The 18,037-nt window shown below is 41.3% G+C and overlaps 1 protein-coding gene across 6 annotated transcripts in view; it reads left to right on the top strand.

Annotated features, from left to right (window-relative positions):
• Nucleotides 1-18,037, top strand: part of kirrel3a (kirre like nephrin family adhesion molecule 3a) — a 568,693-nt gene that overhangs the window by 433,688 nt on the left and 116,968 nt on the right. For all 6 annotated transcript variants that reach the window (XM_043676910.1, XM_043676908.1, XM_043676912.1 and 3 more), the window contains exon 6: nucleotides 15,162-15,267. In XM_043676910.1, the coding sequence (XP_043532845.1) occupies nucleotides 15,162-15,267 (106 nt within the window). The remainder of the gene's footprint in view (nucleotides 1-15,161; nucleotides 15,268-18,037) is intronic.

Genomic DNA, 18,037 nt, shown 5'->3' with positions numbered 1-18,037 from the left:
TCCTTGGATGCTGCCTGACCTGCTGCGCTTTTCCAGCAACACATTTTCAGCTCTGATCTCCAGCATCTGCAGTCCTCACTTTCTCCTCATTCCAATGACTGACAGGTGAACCTATTTAAATTGAAAATTGCCAGTTGCTGGAGATAGCCTTGTGACGTGGGGAACGGGCATTAATATGGTGGCTCATTGCTTAGCACAGCTGCCTCACAGCGCCAGGGACACGGGTTCAATTCCAGCCTCAGGCGACCGGTTGTCTGAAGTTTGCACATTCTCCCAGTGTCTGCGCGGGTTTCCTTCCGATGCTCCGGTTTCCTCCCACAATCCAAAAATGTGCAAATTAGGTGAATTGGTCATGCTAAATTGCCCTGTAATGTTCAGGGATATGTAGGTTAGGTGCATTAGTCAGAGGTAAATGTTGAGTAATAGGGTAGGAGAATGGGTCCGGGTGGTGGGTCGGTGTGGACTTGTTGGGCCGAAGGGCCTGTTTCCACACTATAAGGATTCTATGATTCTATTCTATCTCCATTCAGGCAATGCCTCCATCTTAACGTGCCCTAGCAATTTCCATCCTGCATCAGCAAATCTCCAGGAAGGACTAGTGTCATTCAGAGCCCAGGCACTGGGATTGACACTCCTACCTGCCCTTCCTCTCTACTTAGATGGTGTATCAAAAGGTCATCAAAGGCAGTCAGAAATCTGACACCAATTGTGTTGGAATCAAGGGATGCTCCCAAAGCCAGAGGATCTTCGAATCGCAGGAGATTCTCAATTGATGTTTGTCCAGTTCCCTCACGTGTAAACTCAGCACAGCCTGCACAAGCTGTTTTGCTAATTATACTATCTATATTCATAGTTAAGACTTTACAAGTGATTATGTGATCTGACTTTTGACCTGAATTTTAAGATTTATGGTAATGTGCTCAGTCTGTGACCCTGGCCATTGTGCCTTCCTGAGCTCAGTAATCAGCAGTGTCACTCTCCAATCATCAGAACACAAGAGCTGAGACTGCCCATCTGCTTTTTGCCCTCCAATCCTAACAGGTATTCCAGCTGCTCCAAAATTTACATCCATGTAATAGGTTTCTGGAATTTTCCCAATGGGTCTTGCCCTTTGGGAGATGTGTCAATTAGAAAACAAAAGAAACAGCCTTCAGTTCAACATCAGTGCATGAAAATTTGTCAGGCTCAACTCCCTCAAGAATTTTGTTGGACTATAAGTGATGCATGTCAAGGTGCACAGGAAAACGAAAGATGAATAAATTTGGACTTTGCCAGTGAGGAGGGAGAAGTGGCTCATTCATTTGGGACGTGGTAACTGCAGCAAATAGAGAAAAAAAACTGAGGCAATTGGGCCGCAATTTCAATTCCCTGCTGAGGGAAGCTTGGGTATGATTTGAAAACCAACATGGCCCTGAGCCAGCTAAACATTCTAAGCCAGCAATTATAGAACATATTCAAGCTGGATTGCCCATTGTTAGGACGGTTCTCATCCATGGCAGATTTATACATGGTAGTCCCAGAAGAGCAGATAAGCTGAACATGGAAGAAATACTCCAAACTGAAAACAGAATTTGTTTGCAAATCTTGGACTGGTCTGAGGTTTCCATTATCAACATCGTAAAAAAATAAACCAAAAGCTTTACTGGTCCAACCACATTGACAATGTGGCAGTGAGAGCAAAGGTGAAGACTGGATACTCGATGATGAATGGCCTCCTGAGACCTTTACTGTTTAGGGACACAAGTAGGCCCTTTGATTTCCCCCTTACCTGCTTCCACTTTTGAAGCACTCAATTGTGATGGTGCATGGTAGTAAAGTAATTTGGTGAGACAAGTGAAGTAGCAAAGAAGACTCAAGAAACTTGGCACAATTCAGGACAGGGCAGTTTACTTAATGGCCCCTCATGCTATATATCCTCTATATACCACTAGTCACTATATACCCTCTCCACCAGTGGTATGCAGTAATTACAGTTTGTAATATCTTGACAAATTCACTGAGGTTATTTCAAAAGCATCTTCATTCACTCCAATCTCAACCACAATGAGGAATAAAAGCAGTACTGTTAATGTCTCAAAGTCTGCTCCAAGTCTCACACCAACCTGGCTTGGACATTTACAGCTAGTCCTTCATCACTACAATGTCAGGATCTTGAAAGATATTTTCAGCATCGTTAGTACATGAACTGCAGTAATTCAAGGATAACAATTGAATTCAAGGAGAATAGACCATGTATATTCTTGATCCTCAGAATACCTGAAACCACATTGCCTGGCTCTTGTTGTGAAATGACCAATTTAAGTATCGCAAGTTGCCATGATGAACGTGAAAGAAATTACTAATGAATGATTTAAACAATTACTCATGTCCTATTTGGCACAAAAATAAAAGATAAAAGGTGGTCCAATCAAAAAAAAGGCATTGAGATAGAGGACTAGCCATGATCATACTGAATGGCAAGATCAGGTTCAAACGGCCAAATGGCGTACTTCTGTTCTGAGTGTCTATGAATCTTTTTCTTATTGTTCGAAGGACAGAAAGCTGGGATAACACCCCTGCTCTTTTTGAAGAAACTGCCTTGCAATCTTTTAAGACCACTTGAACAGCCAGAAAGCGGCTCGTACAATGTCTCTTCTGCAAGAAGGTGCCTCTGATAGTGCAGCACTCCCTCAATGTTAATGATGAGTCCGAGCTTAAAGATGGATGCTGATGGCCTGAAATGGGGCTTTTATCACCCTGATTGTTTTGCTCAGGAGCTTACAATGGACCAGTGCTTCAGAAAATGATGGAATGCTTATCATTTGAAAAAGCCCATGCGGGACATGAAAGCAAAGATAACGAGACTGTAGCTGATCCAAGAAGAAATACAGCTTCTGCAATTGAGGCTGAAATAGTGAGAGTTTGTAATAAGAGACAACCTATTACTTAAAATTATCTCTAACATTGCTGAAGAGATATGTTGCTTTTGTCAGGATAAACACAAGTACACCAAATTTCAAACAATAACAGCAGTTTATTTTACAGGATTTCATAGAATCCCTACAGTGTGGAAAGAGGCCATTCGGCACATCAACCCTTCAAACAGCCTACACCCAGCCCCTTACACTATCCTATCCCTACATTTAACATGGCCAATCCACCTAAGCCTGCACATTTTGGACTGTGGGAAACCGGAGCAACCAGAAGAAACCCATGCAGACACAGGGAGAATGTTCAAACTCCATAGACAGTTACCCGAGAGTGGAATCGAACTTGAGTCTCTGGCGCTCGGAGGCAGCAGTGCTAACCACTGAGCCACCATGCTGCCCTTTGTTAGCAAATCAACTCCAATTGATTAAGGCAATGCCATACAGAATGCAATGGGCAACAATAAGCTTCTCAGGCTCCAGGGTTATTCAAAAAAGGTACAAATGCTAAGTATATTCCCTTTGTAGAAAGCAGGTCCCTGTGTTGAAATGCTCGTTTCTTCGAGCAAGTGTAAATGCACTATGTCACAAACTGATTATCTTAAGTTGGTTGTTAGTGGAACTATTAATATCCTCATCCATTAATTCTCATCCATTCCTTTGTCACTTATAGACGTGATTATTGCAATGCTTCAGTTCTGAAGATGGGTCATTATATTATTATATTACATATTACATTACAGTGTGGAAACAGGCCCTTCGGCCCAACAAGTCCACACCGACCCCCAAAGCTTTAACTCTTCTTTCTCTGCACAACTGCTGCCAGACCTGCTGAGTTTCTCCAGCGATTTCCATTTTTGCTATTTCAGTGCCATCCTGGCTGATCTCTCACCATGTTTTCTCTTCTAAATAAAATTTCTCCAAAACCCTACAGCCCACGCCTAAGTTCTGTTCACCCATATATTTTTTATTCATTCATTCCCAGGATGAGGGCATCACTGGATAGGCCAGCATTTATTGTCCATCCCTAATTTGCCCAGAGAGCAATTAAGAGTCAACTACATTGCTGTGGGTCTGGAGTCATGAGTAGGTCAGACCAGGTAAGGATGCAGAAAAAACAAAATTGCTGGGAAAGTTCAATGGGACTGACAGCATGTGTGGAGAGAAATCAGACATAATGTTTTGGGTCCAGTGACCCATCCTCAGAGCGGAAGGGTTCTGAGGAAGGGTCACTCGACCCAAAACATTAACTTTGATTTCTCTCCACAGATGCTGCCAAAACTGCTGAGCTTTTCCAGCAATTTCTGATTTTGTTTCTGATTCACAGCATCCACAGTTCTTTTTGTTTTTATCAAGTGAGGACGGTAGTTTCCTTCCCTAAAAGATATTAGTGAACCCTTTATTATTATCTCTTTCCATGGCTTGTTGTCAAATGTTGGTTAATAAAATTCTTCCACAATGCCATTGGATATTCTAATGAGTGAAAGGCACAGTTAAATGCATAATGATATTGAAAGTGTTTTTGTCCCTAACCTATAGTGGATTAAAGTAAATTCAGAAATGGCAGCAGCCTTTCTTCTGAAGTGTGTTGTGGAGTTCCACCCACTGTTCTGAAGTTGCTGCTATGTTCCAGTAACTTGGCAGGAGTTGAATGCTTATTTCCATACCTCTGTACCACAACAAAATTCTTATGCAATAATTATGCTGAGTGGAGTTACACAGAGGCTGAGCAGCCCGCTGGGCCCCTGGCACATTATTAGCTTGTGCTGCATTGAGTCTCGATGTGATCAGAGGGGGAAATCTATCTTCTGAGTAACTGTTTAATATTAATGGAAAACAGATGTCAAATAGGACCACTGGGGATGAGAGTTGGAGAACCATCTGGCAGCTGAAAAATTTAAATACTGTGTGAAAACCACTTCCTTGCAAAGAATCCAGGATTGTACTAGAGGCACCTTTAGGAATGTTGTAAATATAGCTCATATTAAAGTGGTAGAGCTTCTCTAAACAACATTCAATAGAGCTAACCTGTTCTGGCTATCAGATTTGATTCATTTGCATAATTGAAACAAAAACAGAGCGTTGAAGAAACTCAGCAGGTCTGCCAGCATCTGTAGAGAGAAAACAGAGTTAGTGTTTTAAGCTCAGTGACCCCTTCTCGAGTCCCTGTAGTGTTAAAGCAGACCATTGGGTATCAACTTAAAATTCCTCCAAACACGCACCAGTGGTCTTCTGCTGTTCGAGCTGCTCTTTTTCATCATGAGCCTGAAGCTTGGAATTGTATAATCCTCTGTACTCGGAGCAGGTGCTGGAAAGTAACCATTCAACGAGATCAAGTCAGCGAGATGATTATTTATGAGGAAGAGAAATCTTCCATCATATCATTTTTAAATGATTTTATTTTGGTTTCCAATGCCAAAGAATGCAGTACTGATCTTTTCAGACACACAGGTCTGGATTTTAAACCCACTACAGCCACCACACCCACTCCACCCGGTCGGGAAGTAATAATGAAAGTGATGAAAAGAAATTGGAACTCCTACAATTACTATCCATATAACCTCAAGCTACAACATGGAGTAAAGGTATGTGCTGCCACAGCAACCCGGGATCAATGGGGGCCAGTTGGTTAGACGGCTGGTGTGAATCAGAATGGTATCAACAGCATAGGGTTTGATCGTAGTTCTAGAGGGTGAACCTGTCTCTTTGCCGTACCCATGGTGTTATGGGTCAGAGGTGACATTAGGCAGAAATCTCAAGAGAAAGATTATGGTTAAATAGAAAAAGAAATGTAAAGTGATAGTGGGCACTGTTATAAAGCTGTAACAAAGGTGCAATGTTTGAGAAAGAGTAATGAAAGTGTTGCTTTGAATTTAGACTGTCTGTATCTGAACAAATGGTGACACCAGAAAGCTGATTTTTACAGGAAGTGAGAGGGTGCACTGTAGCACCTTCCCATTCCTGAAGAAGGGCCTGTGCCCGAAACGTCGAATCTCCTGTTCCCTGGATGCTGCCTGACCTGCTGTGCTGTTCCAGCAATAAAGTTTCAACTTTGATCTCCAGCATCTGCAGTCCTCACTTTCTCCAGGCCTCCTTCAACCCAACCTTCCAACTCATGGCCTCTACCATTTAGAAGGAAAGAGCAGCAGACATAAGAGTAAATCGTCATCACCAACAAATTCCCCTCAAGACAATTGGAACTATATTGCTTTTCTTTCACTGTCACTGGGTACAATTCCAGGGCAATGAGATAACAAACTGGGAAAGGATTGGGGTGTTGGAATAAGTATTTGCAGACTTCTGCTTATCACTCACACAAGGGTCATTAAGAAAGACGAAGGATGAAGGGAAGAGTGATTCTCAAACTCCTGTATCAGGTGCTGTTTGAAACCATCAAGGCGGGAGCTCAGGCACCTCGGAGTATGAAGCTGAACTGAGCACCTTAGAATATTACAGTGCCAGAGAGATAATGACTTGAAGGCAGGACCTCAATCTTTAGTAGTTTACTCCTCTAACTAAACACCGCCCCCCCCAACCCCAGCTTGTGTACATGTGTGGAGGGGAGAAGATTGGAATTTGATAATCTGAGTCTCTAAGATCACATGTGGATCAGTGTGAGGAGGAAGAAGGTGAGATGTGGGAGGGGCAGGAGGTGTGCGGTGGGTGTAGTGAGTTTAAAATCCAGGCCTGTGTGTCTGAAAAGAGCAGTACTGCATTCTATTGCATCAAAAACCAATTTTTTTTTAAATGATGTGGGTGCAAAATTTCTCTTCCTCATGAATAAACATCTCACTGACCTGATCTAATGGCTACTTTCCAGCATCTGCTCTAGCTGTGTCCAGAGAATTATAAAATTCCTAGCCTCAGGCTCATGATGAAAAAGAGCAGCTCTAACTGCAGCATACTCTAGCAGCCGACCATCAGATAAGAGCAGAGTCTATGGCCAATCTGGCACTGTGGGAATTCTCACATTGAGAATATTTTCACAACAGTGCTAGGATCACTCAATACGCAACATGAATATTCATCGGTCTTTGCCTCTGAGACGCATTCAATCCCTGATGGAGTACTTAACGATGGATGAAAGTAGACAGACTACCAAACAATAGCAACAGACTGTAGTTCAATATTTTTGTATTCTCTATGAGGTATTTAAGTAATTTATAAAGCTATATTAATGAAGGGAAAACCCATTCCAACAATTTCATTCAGCCTGTCAATTATGTACAGGAACTAGACTCCTTTCCCTGAGTATTATCACAACACTTCAGTCCTCACACAGAAAAATTAGCACTCCAAATCACAACTCCATTTAGTAACTGAATGTACACACACTGCACAGCTGAACAGTTGAAACAAACTCCACATTTCCTCTTCCACAATAATCTCACCATGTGACTCCTCAAAGCCTGTTTACCATCTACAAGGCACAAGTTCAGGAGTGTGATGGAATGCTCCCCAATTGCCTCGATGGATGCAGCTCCAACAACACTCAAGCAGCTTGACATCATCCAGGACAAAGCAACCCATATAATGGCACTACATTCACCACATATGATATTCACTTGCTCCACTACAGATGCACAGTGGCAGTAGTATGTATCATCTGTACAATGCACTGCAAGAACCCACCAAAGCTTCTTTAAATTTACCTACCAAAGTCAACACTCCAAGCTATTTGGCCATCTTTGATTGTCACTGTATAAAAGCTGGAATTCAACATCCACATCCCTTCCAAACATGATCAGCAACACAAACTCAAGTAAAACATGAACATAATTGAAAATATGAGAGTTTTGTACATGAATCCATTTTATTTGTGTTGGTTTGTGAATGCACAACCTGGAGAGAACATCTTTGTGATACTGACACCACATGCAAGTTTCTCAAGAAAGCAGATCACCCCTGAACCGGGACTTCTGTGATGAGCTGCCAAAGTCCTGAAGAGCATAACTGCCAGATTAGACCTACAGCAGGTGGAGAGGGAAAAACCTAGTAAACCCCACCCTCATCTGTCCATGGCAGTACTGGTCAAAGTGATAACTGCACAATCCCATCTTCACAATGAGACCACCATCCATTATCTTGGAGAATACTAAGTGTGCTACTTCACCACTGTGCTAAGTGAGATAGATTCAGGTTGCTACCCAGTCAGTCTACTCTCAATTGCGAAGAAAGCGATCAAAGGTATTGCTGACAGTGCAATTAAGCAGTGATATCTGCTCACTAATGCTCAGTTTGGGTTCTGCCAGGGCCACTTGGATCCTGAATTTATTGCAGTCATAGTCCAAACATGGACGAATGAGCTGAAATCTCTTGAGATGAGTGATGACCTTGACGTCAAGGTCACTCTCGAAAAGAAGCCTGAAGACAGTTGAATTGAATGGGAATCAAGGAAAAACTCTCTGCTGGTTGGAGTCATACCTGGAAAGATGACTGTGACTGTTGGACATCAGTTACCTCAATCCAAAGACATCTCTGCAGGAGTTCCTTGGGGTTGTGTCCTGGGCCCCATCCATCTTCAGCTGTTTTATCAATGACCTTCTCTCCATCATAAGATCAGAATTGAGATTATTGCAAAGTACCAAGTACTATTCACAGCTTCACAAATACTGAAACAGTCAACATCATATGCACAAAAGCTGGACAACATTCAAAGTTGGGCTGATAACTGACAAGTGACATTTACGCCAACTAAGACATTGACCATCTCCAAAAAGAGAGAGAATTTACCAATTGCCCCTTAACATTCAATGGCATGAGCATCACTGAATCCTCCACTGTCAGCATCCTGAAGACTACCATTGATCAAAAAATGAACTGCACCAGCCAGATAAGTACTGAAGCAGCATAACTGCAGATCAGAGGCAAGGAATTCTGAAATAAGTAACTCACCTCCTGAGTCCCAAAACCCTGTCCACCATCTACAAGGCAAAAATTACGAGTGTAATGAAGTACTCCCCATTTGCCTGGAAGAGTGCAACTCCAGCACCGTTCAAGAAGCTCAATGCCATCCACAACAGAAGTGCTTCATCTAGTACTTTAAACATTTAATCTCTCTCTCACCAATGCAGTGGCAGCAGTTTGTACCATCTGCGAGATGTAATGCAGTTATTTGCCAAAGCTCTTCAGACACCATTGTTGAACTTTTCTTACAATCCAGATGGACAAGGGCAGCAGACATTGGGATCATTTCCACTTGCATGTGCCCATCCAAGCCACATACCATTCTGAGGTGGAAATATAAATCCATTCCTTCACTGTCACTGGATTCAAATCCTGGGATGTGGAGCTGAGAATTAGATATAAATTTCCCTGAGTGGCTGGCTACAGACTGCTATCAACTGCACACAGGTGACAACACAAGCATAACCACAACAACCAGGACCTTTTATAAATCAATAATCTATTAATGTATAGCTGGTGTGAAACCATAGTAGATGCACATGCAGGTCTGCAGCAGTTTCCCTGTGAGCTGTCACGAATACTCCAGCAATTTGACATCCCAGAATTTTTCATTCCAGGAAGCAGACTTAACGGTTGGCTCATTGGAGATGAGGGATAATCACTTAAAAGGTAGCTCATGATCCCATTGTGGAATATCCACAAAGGAGGCACAAAGTGAGAGCCAGAAAACATCAGGCATGTCATTGAGCAAATTATTGGGATGTTGAAGATGGCTTTTCAGATTCCCAGAAAGGTTCAAACCTGTTCATCTATAATCACCAGCCGGGGTCTCTGGAGTAACTGTGGTGTGCTCCGAGCCACCCCCATTGCCAGGTTAACTTCATATTTGGATCTCTAAGATGCTAGAAAAACCCCAAAGTTCAATTTTAGGTGATTCATAGAGATGGACATCAGAAATGAAATCGTGCTGCCTGTTCTTACCTGTCCACCAACTATTCCCTCCTCCACTTCAATTTAAAAACCACAATCCTTCGACCACACATCCATTTGTTTCAGATCTGTTCAGTGAATCCTGGCAGGTATGAACTACTATCATGAAAGGGTGAGATAGTCCTCCAGAATGCAATAGAAGACAAGACATGTAAGTGGAGTTAACAGTAAATTTTATATAGGTACCAAAAAGGAAGTGCTGGAAATGCTCAGCAAAGTCTGACTGCATTTGTGGGAGAGAACATAACATTTCAGATTATTTCCTTTAAATGACAACTTGCAATTGGGGTCATAAATCTCAAATGTTAATTTAGTTTCTTTCTCCAGAGATGCTGCAAGACCTGCTGAGTATTTCTAGCATTTTCTCTGTCCATTTCAGATTTCCCTTGTCATCAAGCATTTTACTTTTTAATATATCTGCTATAAGAAAAGGAGACTTAGCAAAGCAATATTTCATTCAACAAACATTTATATGTGTGTATATATATGTTTTTATACTGAGCATTTCTCTTCTGTTTCCGTCACTTCTGTGTGATGCATCTTATTCAGCAGATGTCGATCCTTGCCCCGACTGCTGAGATACTTCTGCCCTTAGAGGTCTTAAGGGTGCCCTCTGTAGTGTGTTGGTATTTAGGGATAATGTCTGGACCAGCATGAGTAACATCTCTCACTCAGACATAATAAGAGATCACAGGGAAAACCAATTCAGAAAGCAGTATCGTGACTTCAGCACTTCGTCATGCTTCTGTCGAGTTATGTATTGTGACTTAATATATAATAAACTAGCAATTATTCAAACCTTTTGAAGATTGTGATTTTGATTTTATTGTCACATGTATTTTATAGAAAGAATACAATAAAGCACAGTGAAAAGCTTTCATTTCATGACACAGTCATTTTGAATAATTCAATAATTAGGAACAAAAAGAAAGATATACCCTGAAGAGAGTCCATTAGTCCTGAGCCAGCTTATTATCATCAGTGACTTGGCAATCTCTCTTAGTTAGAATAACCAAATGTGAAACACTGCCAAGAACTGTTCCAATTGCATCTTGGTAGGGGCAGGCTCAGCTGTTGAGTACAAGTTAGCATGTCACCTGCCTAACTGGGAAATTGGGAGAAAGTGAGGACTGCAGATGCTGGAGATCAGAGCTGAAAAATGTGTTGCTGGAAAAGCGCAGCAGGTTAGGCAGCATCTAAGGAGCAGGAGAATCTACGTTTCGGGCATTGGGTGAGAAGTGAGATTCCTTTGAGTGGAGTTTCCACTTCTATATCCTCACTTCTCATCATCTCTCTCATGGGCTAGTGCCACATCAGTCCTGGCACTCTCGGAGTGAGCAAATTATGACCATTACATGCCATAATGTAAGGCATCTCTCATCTTGTTAAAAGTAACAAAAATGTCTGTTTCTAAATTTTACAGTTATAGCCATGGCCTGCATGGAATCATCTGAGAACTATGCTTGAAGCTCCTTGTGATCTTTCTAGCTTTGCCAGACATTATTTTTGTCAGACCAACTCATTAGCAATGAAATGGGCACCTTTAGTTTAATTTTACTTTGGCTTGTTTACTCATGGAATGTGGGCATTTCTGGCTGGACCAACATTTATTGCCCATCGCTAATTGCCCTTAAGGTTGAAATTGGAGAGTTATGGCACATCTTGGATGTCTGACTAAGTTGCTCATGAAACCAGACTTTCATGCAAACGTCAACGCTTCACACCTACAACAGCCCCTGAATTGCAGCATCTTCTCTAACCTAACTAACCAAAATCATGTGTCCTAATTTAAAAACCATCTCAAGTGTTTCCATGCATTGTGAACTTTTTCATGTAGTTACAGAACATTGAACAGTACAGCACAGGAACAAGCCCTTTGGACAACGATGTTGGATCAAACATTATGCCAAGTTACACTAATCCCTTATGCCTGCCCATGGTCCATATCCTCAATTCCTTGATTAATCATGGGTTTATCTCAAAGCCCCTTAAACGCTCTATCATATTTGCCTTTACCACTACCCCAGGGAGAACATTCCAGGCATCCACCACTTTCTGTGAAAAATCCCTGCCCTTTACATCTCCTTTGAAATGTTCCCCTCTTACCTCTTATGATCCCAGCTGATGGTAATACTGGCCAAGATTCTGGAGTGAGACCTGGCTTCATAGGCCATAAATTTTATTATTACCATTTAAATACCATTGTGGTCAGTCTCTGAACATACTCACAAGTCATGATTTGGAGCTGCCGGTGTTGCACTGGGTGGGACAAAATTAAAAATCACACAACACCAAGTTATACTCCAACAGCTTTATTTGGAAGTAAAGCTTTCGGAGTACTGTTCCTTCATCAGTTAGCTGTGGGGCAGGACCATAAGACACAAAATTTACAGCAAAAGCTTAACTGAAATTATATATTGAGAAAACCTAGATTGCTTTTAGAATGGGTTGTAGGTTTTGGTCACACACATACTCTCTCTCACGCACACACACTCACATGCACAGACTCACACTCTCTCACTCTCTTTCATGCACGCACAAACACATACAAGTCCACGGGGTGAATTTGCATTTGCAGATACGTTCTATTTTGCTCAAAAAACATACAATCTGCAGGCAGTTAATGCCGACAGTCAATCCAAGTAATACTTGATCATTTTCTACTTTGGAAATAGAACCAGTCTGACTCAAGATTGGGATACAGACAGACTCTAACCTCACACCTTTAATGCATTGTTTGAGCTGAGATGTTATTTTTATTTATAAAACTTTAAGCTATCTTGAGAATGTCACTTAAAAGAAGTTCTGGGATTTACATATTAATGAACCAAAACCTGCAACCCATTCTAGAAGATGAAAGACTTAACAACAGTCTAGCTTTGTTCAATATTTCACTTCAGTTGCATGACACTATAGTCGTTTGCAATAAATTCTGTGTCTTATGGTCCTGCTCCACAGTTACCTGACGAAGGAACAGCATTCCAAAAGCTAGTACTTGCATATAAACCTGTTGGACTATAACCTGGTGTTGTATGATTTTTAACTATACTCACAAGTGTCAGCTAATTTACAATCATAGAGATATACAGCATGGAAACAGATCCTTTGGTCTAATTCATCCATGCCACCAGATATCCTAATAAATAGAGTGCCATTTTTCAGCACTTGGCCCATATCTCTCTAAACCCTTCCTATTCATATACCCATCCAGATGCCTTTTAAATCTTGTAATTGTGCCAGGCTCCACACTCCACCAGTAGTTAGGAATGCAAATGCAATGATGGCATTTATTTTGAGAGGACTTGTGTATAAAAGCAGGGATATACCTCTGAGGCTGTATAAGACTCTGGTCAGGCCACATTTGGAGTACTGTGTGTAGCTTTTGGCCCCATATCTCAGAAAGGATGTACAGGTACTGGTCCTGGACGGTGTTCAGAGGAGATTCACAAAAATGGTCCCAGGAATGAACAGCCTAACATATCAGGAACATTTGAGGATTATGAGTCTGTACTTGATAGAGTTTGGAAGGATGAAGGGAGATATAATTGAAACTTATAAAATACTCAATGGCCTGGATTGAGTGGATGTTGGGAAGATGTTTCCATTGGTAGGAGGGACTAGGACCTGAAAGCACAGCCTTAGAGTAAATGGAAGACCTTTTAGAACAGATAAGGAGAAAGTTCTTCAGCCAGAGAGTGGTGACTCTATGGAATTCATAGCCTCAGAAGGCTGTGGAGGCCATGTCTTTGAGCATACTTATGACCGAGATAGATAGGTTGTTGATTGTAAAGGGGATCAAGGATTACAGGGAGAAAGTGAGAAAATGGGGTTCACAAACTTATCAGCCATGATTGAATGGCAGAGCAGACTCGATGGGCTGAATGGCCTACTTTCTGCTCCTATGTCTTGTGGTCTTACTTCCACTGGCAGCTCATTCCATACATGCATTACCATCTGCATGAAAAAGTTTCCCCTTATAACTCTTTTAAATCTCTTTCCTCTCACCTTAAACCTATGCCCTCTTGTTTTGGCCACTCCAGGGAAAAGACCTTGTCTATTTACCCTATCCATGCCCCTCATAATTTTATAAACATCCAAAAGGTCACCCCTCAGCCTCCGATGCTCCAGGGAAAATATCTTCAGGCTATTCAGCTCCTCCCGGTAACTCAAATCCTCCGACTGTGACAACATCCTTATAAATCTTTTCTGAGCCCTCTCAAGTTTTACAAAATTCTTCCTGTAGCAGGGATACCAGAATTGCATACTCCAATAGTGACCTAACCAATGTCCTCTACAGCCACAATATGACCTCCCATCTCCTACACTCAATCACTGACCAATAAAGGCACACATAACAAATGCCTTCTTCACTACCCTATCTACCTGTGACTTTTTTTTTGGAACTATGAACCTGCACTCCAAGGTCTCTTTGTTCAGCAACTCTCCCCAGCACCTTACCATTAAGTGTATAAGTCCTGCCCTAACTTGCCTTTCCAAAATGCAGCACCTTATATTTATCTAAATTAAAGTCCATCTGCCACTCCATAGCCCATTGGCCCATCTGATCAAGATCTCATTGTTGCTGAGATAATCTTCTTCTCTGTCCACTACACCTCCAATTTTGCAAACTTACTAATCTTAACTCCTATATTCACATCCAAATCATTTATATAAATGACAAAAAGCAATGAGCCCAGCACCGATCAATGTGGTACACTGCTGGTCACAAGCCTCCAGTCTGAAAAACAACCCTGCACAACCACCCTGTGTCTTCTACAGTTGAGCCAGTTCTGTTTCCAAGTAGCTAGTATTTTCTCACTTTCTCCCTGTAATCCTTGATCCCCTTTACAATCACACCCACACTCACACACACCCACACTCACACTCTGAAAAACAACCCTGCACAACCACCCTGTGTCTTCTACGGTTGAGCCAGTTCTGTTTCCAAGTAGCTAGTATTTGTAATAAAAGAACATTTTAGTTATGAAACACAAGCGAATATAATTGTTTTTTTTTTACATTTTAAGGGCTATTTGAAACTGTCTTATTGCAAATATCAGAAATAAAGATTCAACTCCTTTCCCCCACAACCACTTTATAGGCCAGTGAAGGGTTAACCTGTTTCTGCAATTAATGTAGGTTTTGCTCATTTTAATGAGTCTATATTTCCCAAATTGTCCAGAAGTCTATACAATTGACTTCCTTGTCACTGAACTGCCTAAAGATCTAATTTAATTGATTGAGAATTCATGATACAGGTTGGTAATTGCTTTTGCAGGCCACTCACTCGTTCAGAAAGTGAGAACTACACCATGGAATTGGAAACAATCTACCTCTTGTTTTGTATTCTTCCTGTAGACCCACCTCTGGTGAACCTTACTGTGGAGCCACAGCCTGTCCTGGAAGGAAGCACAGTGAGATTCCGATGCTCAGCCAAGGCAAATCCTGCAGTCAGCTTGTACAGGTATCAGGTCATTTCCAGCTGCGTTGATTTAACAATTAAAATGAGTCATATTAGCAAGCAGATGCAGTATAGAACTGAGTCACAAAGACCAGGGAAGGTCTGGAGTTCATAATCTACAATGCTTTTTATTCATTCACAAGTGTTGCTGCTAAAGTCACGATTAACTATCCATCCCAAAGTTCCATTGAGAAGATAGTGGGAATGAATTACACCTTTTTGACAAATGAGTGACTTGCTAAGCCATTTTAGAAGTCAGTTAAGCATTGACCAGTATAGAAATGGCAGATTCACCTTCCTAAAGAGCATTAGTGAACCAAATGGTCTTTTAGAACAATCCGTTAGTTTCAGAATTATTACGACTAATGCCTCTTCTTCCAGCTTTATTCGCTTGACCAAATTTAAGTTCCACATCTATCATGATGGCATTTGAACTCATATCTCTGTCTTTTGCTTCAGCATTCTGAATTATTAGTCTTTATCACAACCATGCTGCTGCTTAGTCCACTTAGGTTAAATAAATCAGCATTCTTGCTGATTATTGCTGACTAGTGACTGTCTGGTGAGCAGTGCCCTTGTAGGTATGGGAAAAGGAGAAGAATTGGTTTGACTATCCTTTCCTACCCCACCCTCTAATCCCAGTTCATGCAAATAACCATTTGGACCAATTGGCATGGTACTAACACCAGCAGGAAACTGGGGAATATTGGAGTAGGAAGAAGAATAAAGCTGCAAGTACATAGTAGATTCATGCCTGAAAATTGTGTTTTTAAGTTGATATCTGTACTGGATAGCTTTGTTACCCAGTGTAGATGCTGAATTAGTTCACCCATTTTTTTTGCTTAATAAATATTTTTGATTCTTTTTAGCACTCACCTACAGCACAGATTAATTAAAGTAGTAAGAGTAGAAATTATGATACCAATTGTAATAATTTCTTGAGTGAAAATAAATTTTGTAACTGACTGCAAGAAAAATAATAAAACACACATAATTAACAGGCACATAAGCAAAGATATAAAGTTTAAAAAGGAAGAGTATCCAAGGCAAAAAGATCAAGGACACTTTAAAACAAAACTTATATCCTTGAGGGATTAGGTTTTAACCTGAAATCTGGTTTGTTTAATTATGTCTGCATTCTCAGCAGTGGTGAAATTTGTCAATATCCTTCAATTCTTAGCAAATGGGCATTTCTTAAATTTGCTTCAGCACTGGGTGTTGTTTTTTGAGTGAAAACTGAAACAGCGAGAGGGAAGAGGATCCTCAAATTCTGCACAAAAGCTGTTGACTGAAATACTTCCTGATAGAGTCATGTATTTTACTTTATTGTTTGTTTTTCAAACTAGATAATCTGCATGTGATGTCTTTCATTTTAATATATGAAACGTCCAGAAATGTCTAAATTAAACAGGACACCTGAGGGACTGCTTTCACTCAATTTGATGATATGTTAATTTCAATTCAGAATGTTGTGTGTTTATTGATTGGTTTCATGAACTTGTCTCAACCTGTTCAGGTGATTACTGCAATCACTGTAAGCCAGCACTTTTCCCTTTCTGGAAAACAGCTTTAGCCTATGAAAGGACCCAGGTATTAAAATAAGATGATGGCAGTCAAAAACTGATAATCTGTTTTTACCACTATCAAAATAATATGGTCAATGTTGGGAACGCAACATTTTTAAACCATCAGATCAGCCATGATCTCATTGAATGGTGGAGCAAACTCAGTGAGCTGAATGGCCTGCTTCACAGCCACTTTTAGAATATTGTGTACAATTCTGGTCACCTGTCTATAGGAAGGATGTTGTTAAACTTTAGAAGGTGCAGAAATAATTTACAAGGATGTTAACTGGAACTGGAGGGGTTGATTTAGAGGTTGAATAGGCTGGTGCTTTTTCCCCCTCGAGCGTCGGAGGCTGAGGGGTAACCTTATAGACGTTTATAAAATCATGAGGGGCACGAATGTGGTCCTTTTCCCAGGGTGGGGGCAATGATTTAAAAAGGTCCAAAGGGCAACTTTTTCACACAGAGGGTGGTGCATATATAAAATGAGCAGCCCGAGGAAGTGGTAGGGACAGCTTCAATTATAACATTGAAAAGGCATCTGGATGGGATATGAATAGGAAGGGTTTAGATGGATATGGGCCAAAGGCTGGCAAATGGGCCTAGGTCAAATTGGGATATCTGGTCAGTATGATTGAGTTGGACTGAAGGGTCTATTTCTGTGGTGTATCTATGACTCTACCTCTCATTGGTCTCAGAGGCTGGTGCAGGCTAAGTATTGTGGGACTAAAGCCAGATGTAGGCTTGAATATAGTGCTAAAAACAAGGACTGCAGATGCTGGAAACCAGATTTTAGATTAGAGTGGTGCTGGAAAAGCACAGCAGTTCAGGCAGCATCCGAGGAGCAGGAAAATCGACGTTTCGGGCAAAAGGTTTCCTCATTTCCCCTTTCCCCACCTCACCCCAGTTCCAAACTTCCAGCTCAGCACTGTCCCCATGACTTGTCCTACCTGCCTATCTTGCTTTCCACCTATCCCCTCCACCCTCCTCTTTGACCTATCACCTTCATCTCGACCCATTGTACTTTTTTTTAGATTAGATTAGATTACTTACAGTGTGGAAACAGGCCCTTCGGCCCAACAAGTCCACACCGACCCGCCGAAGCGTAACCCACCCAGACCCATTCTCCTACATTTACCCCTTCACCTAACACTACGGGCAATTTAGCATGGCCAATTCACCTAACCCCTGCACATTTTTTTTTGGAT

This window comes from Chiloscyllium plagiosum, chromosome 35, assembly GCF_004010195.1.
Source record: "Chiloscyllium plagiosum isolate BGI_BamShark_2017 chromosome 35, ASM401019v2, whole genome shotgun sequence".
In the NCBI taxonomy this organism is placed as follows: Eukaryota; Metazoa; Chordata; class Chondrichthyes; order Orectolobiformes; family Hemiscylliidae; genus Chiloscyllium; species Chiloscyllium plagiosum.
The sequence above is the reverse complement of the archived record's forward strand: the minus strand, read 5'-3'. Positions and strand labels throughout refer to the sequence as shown.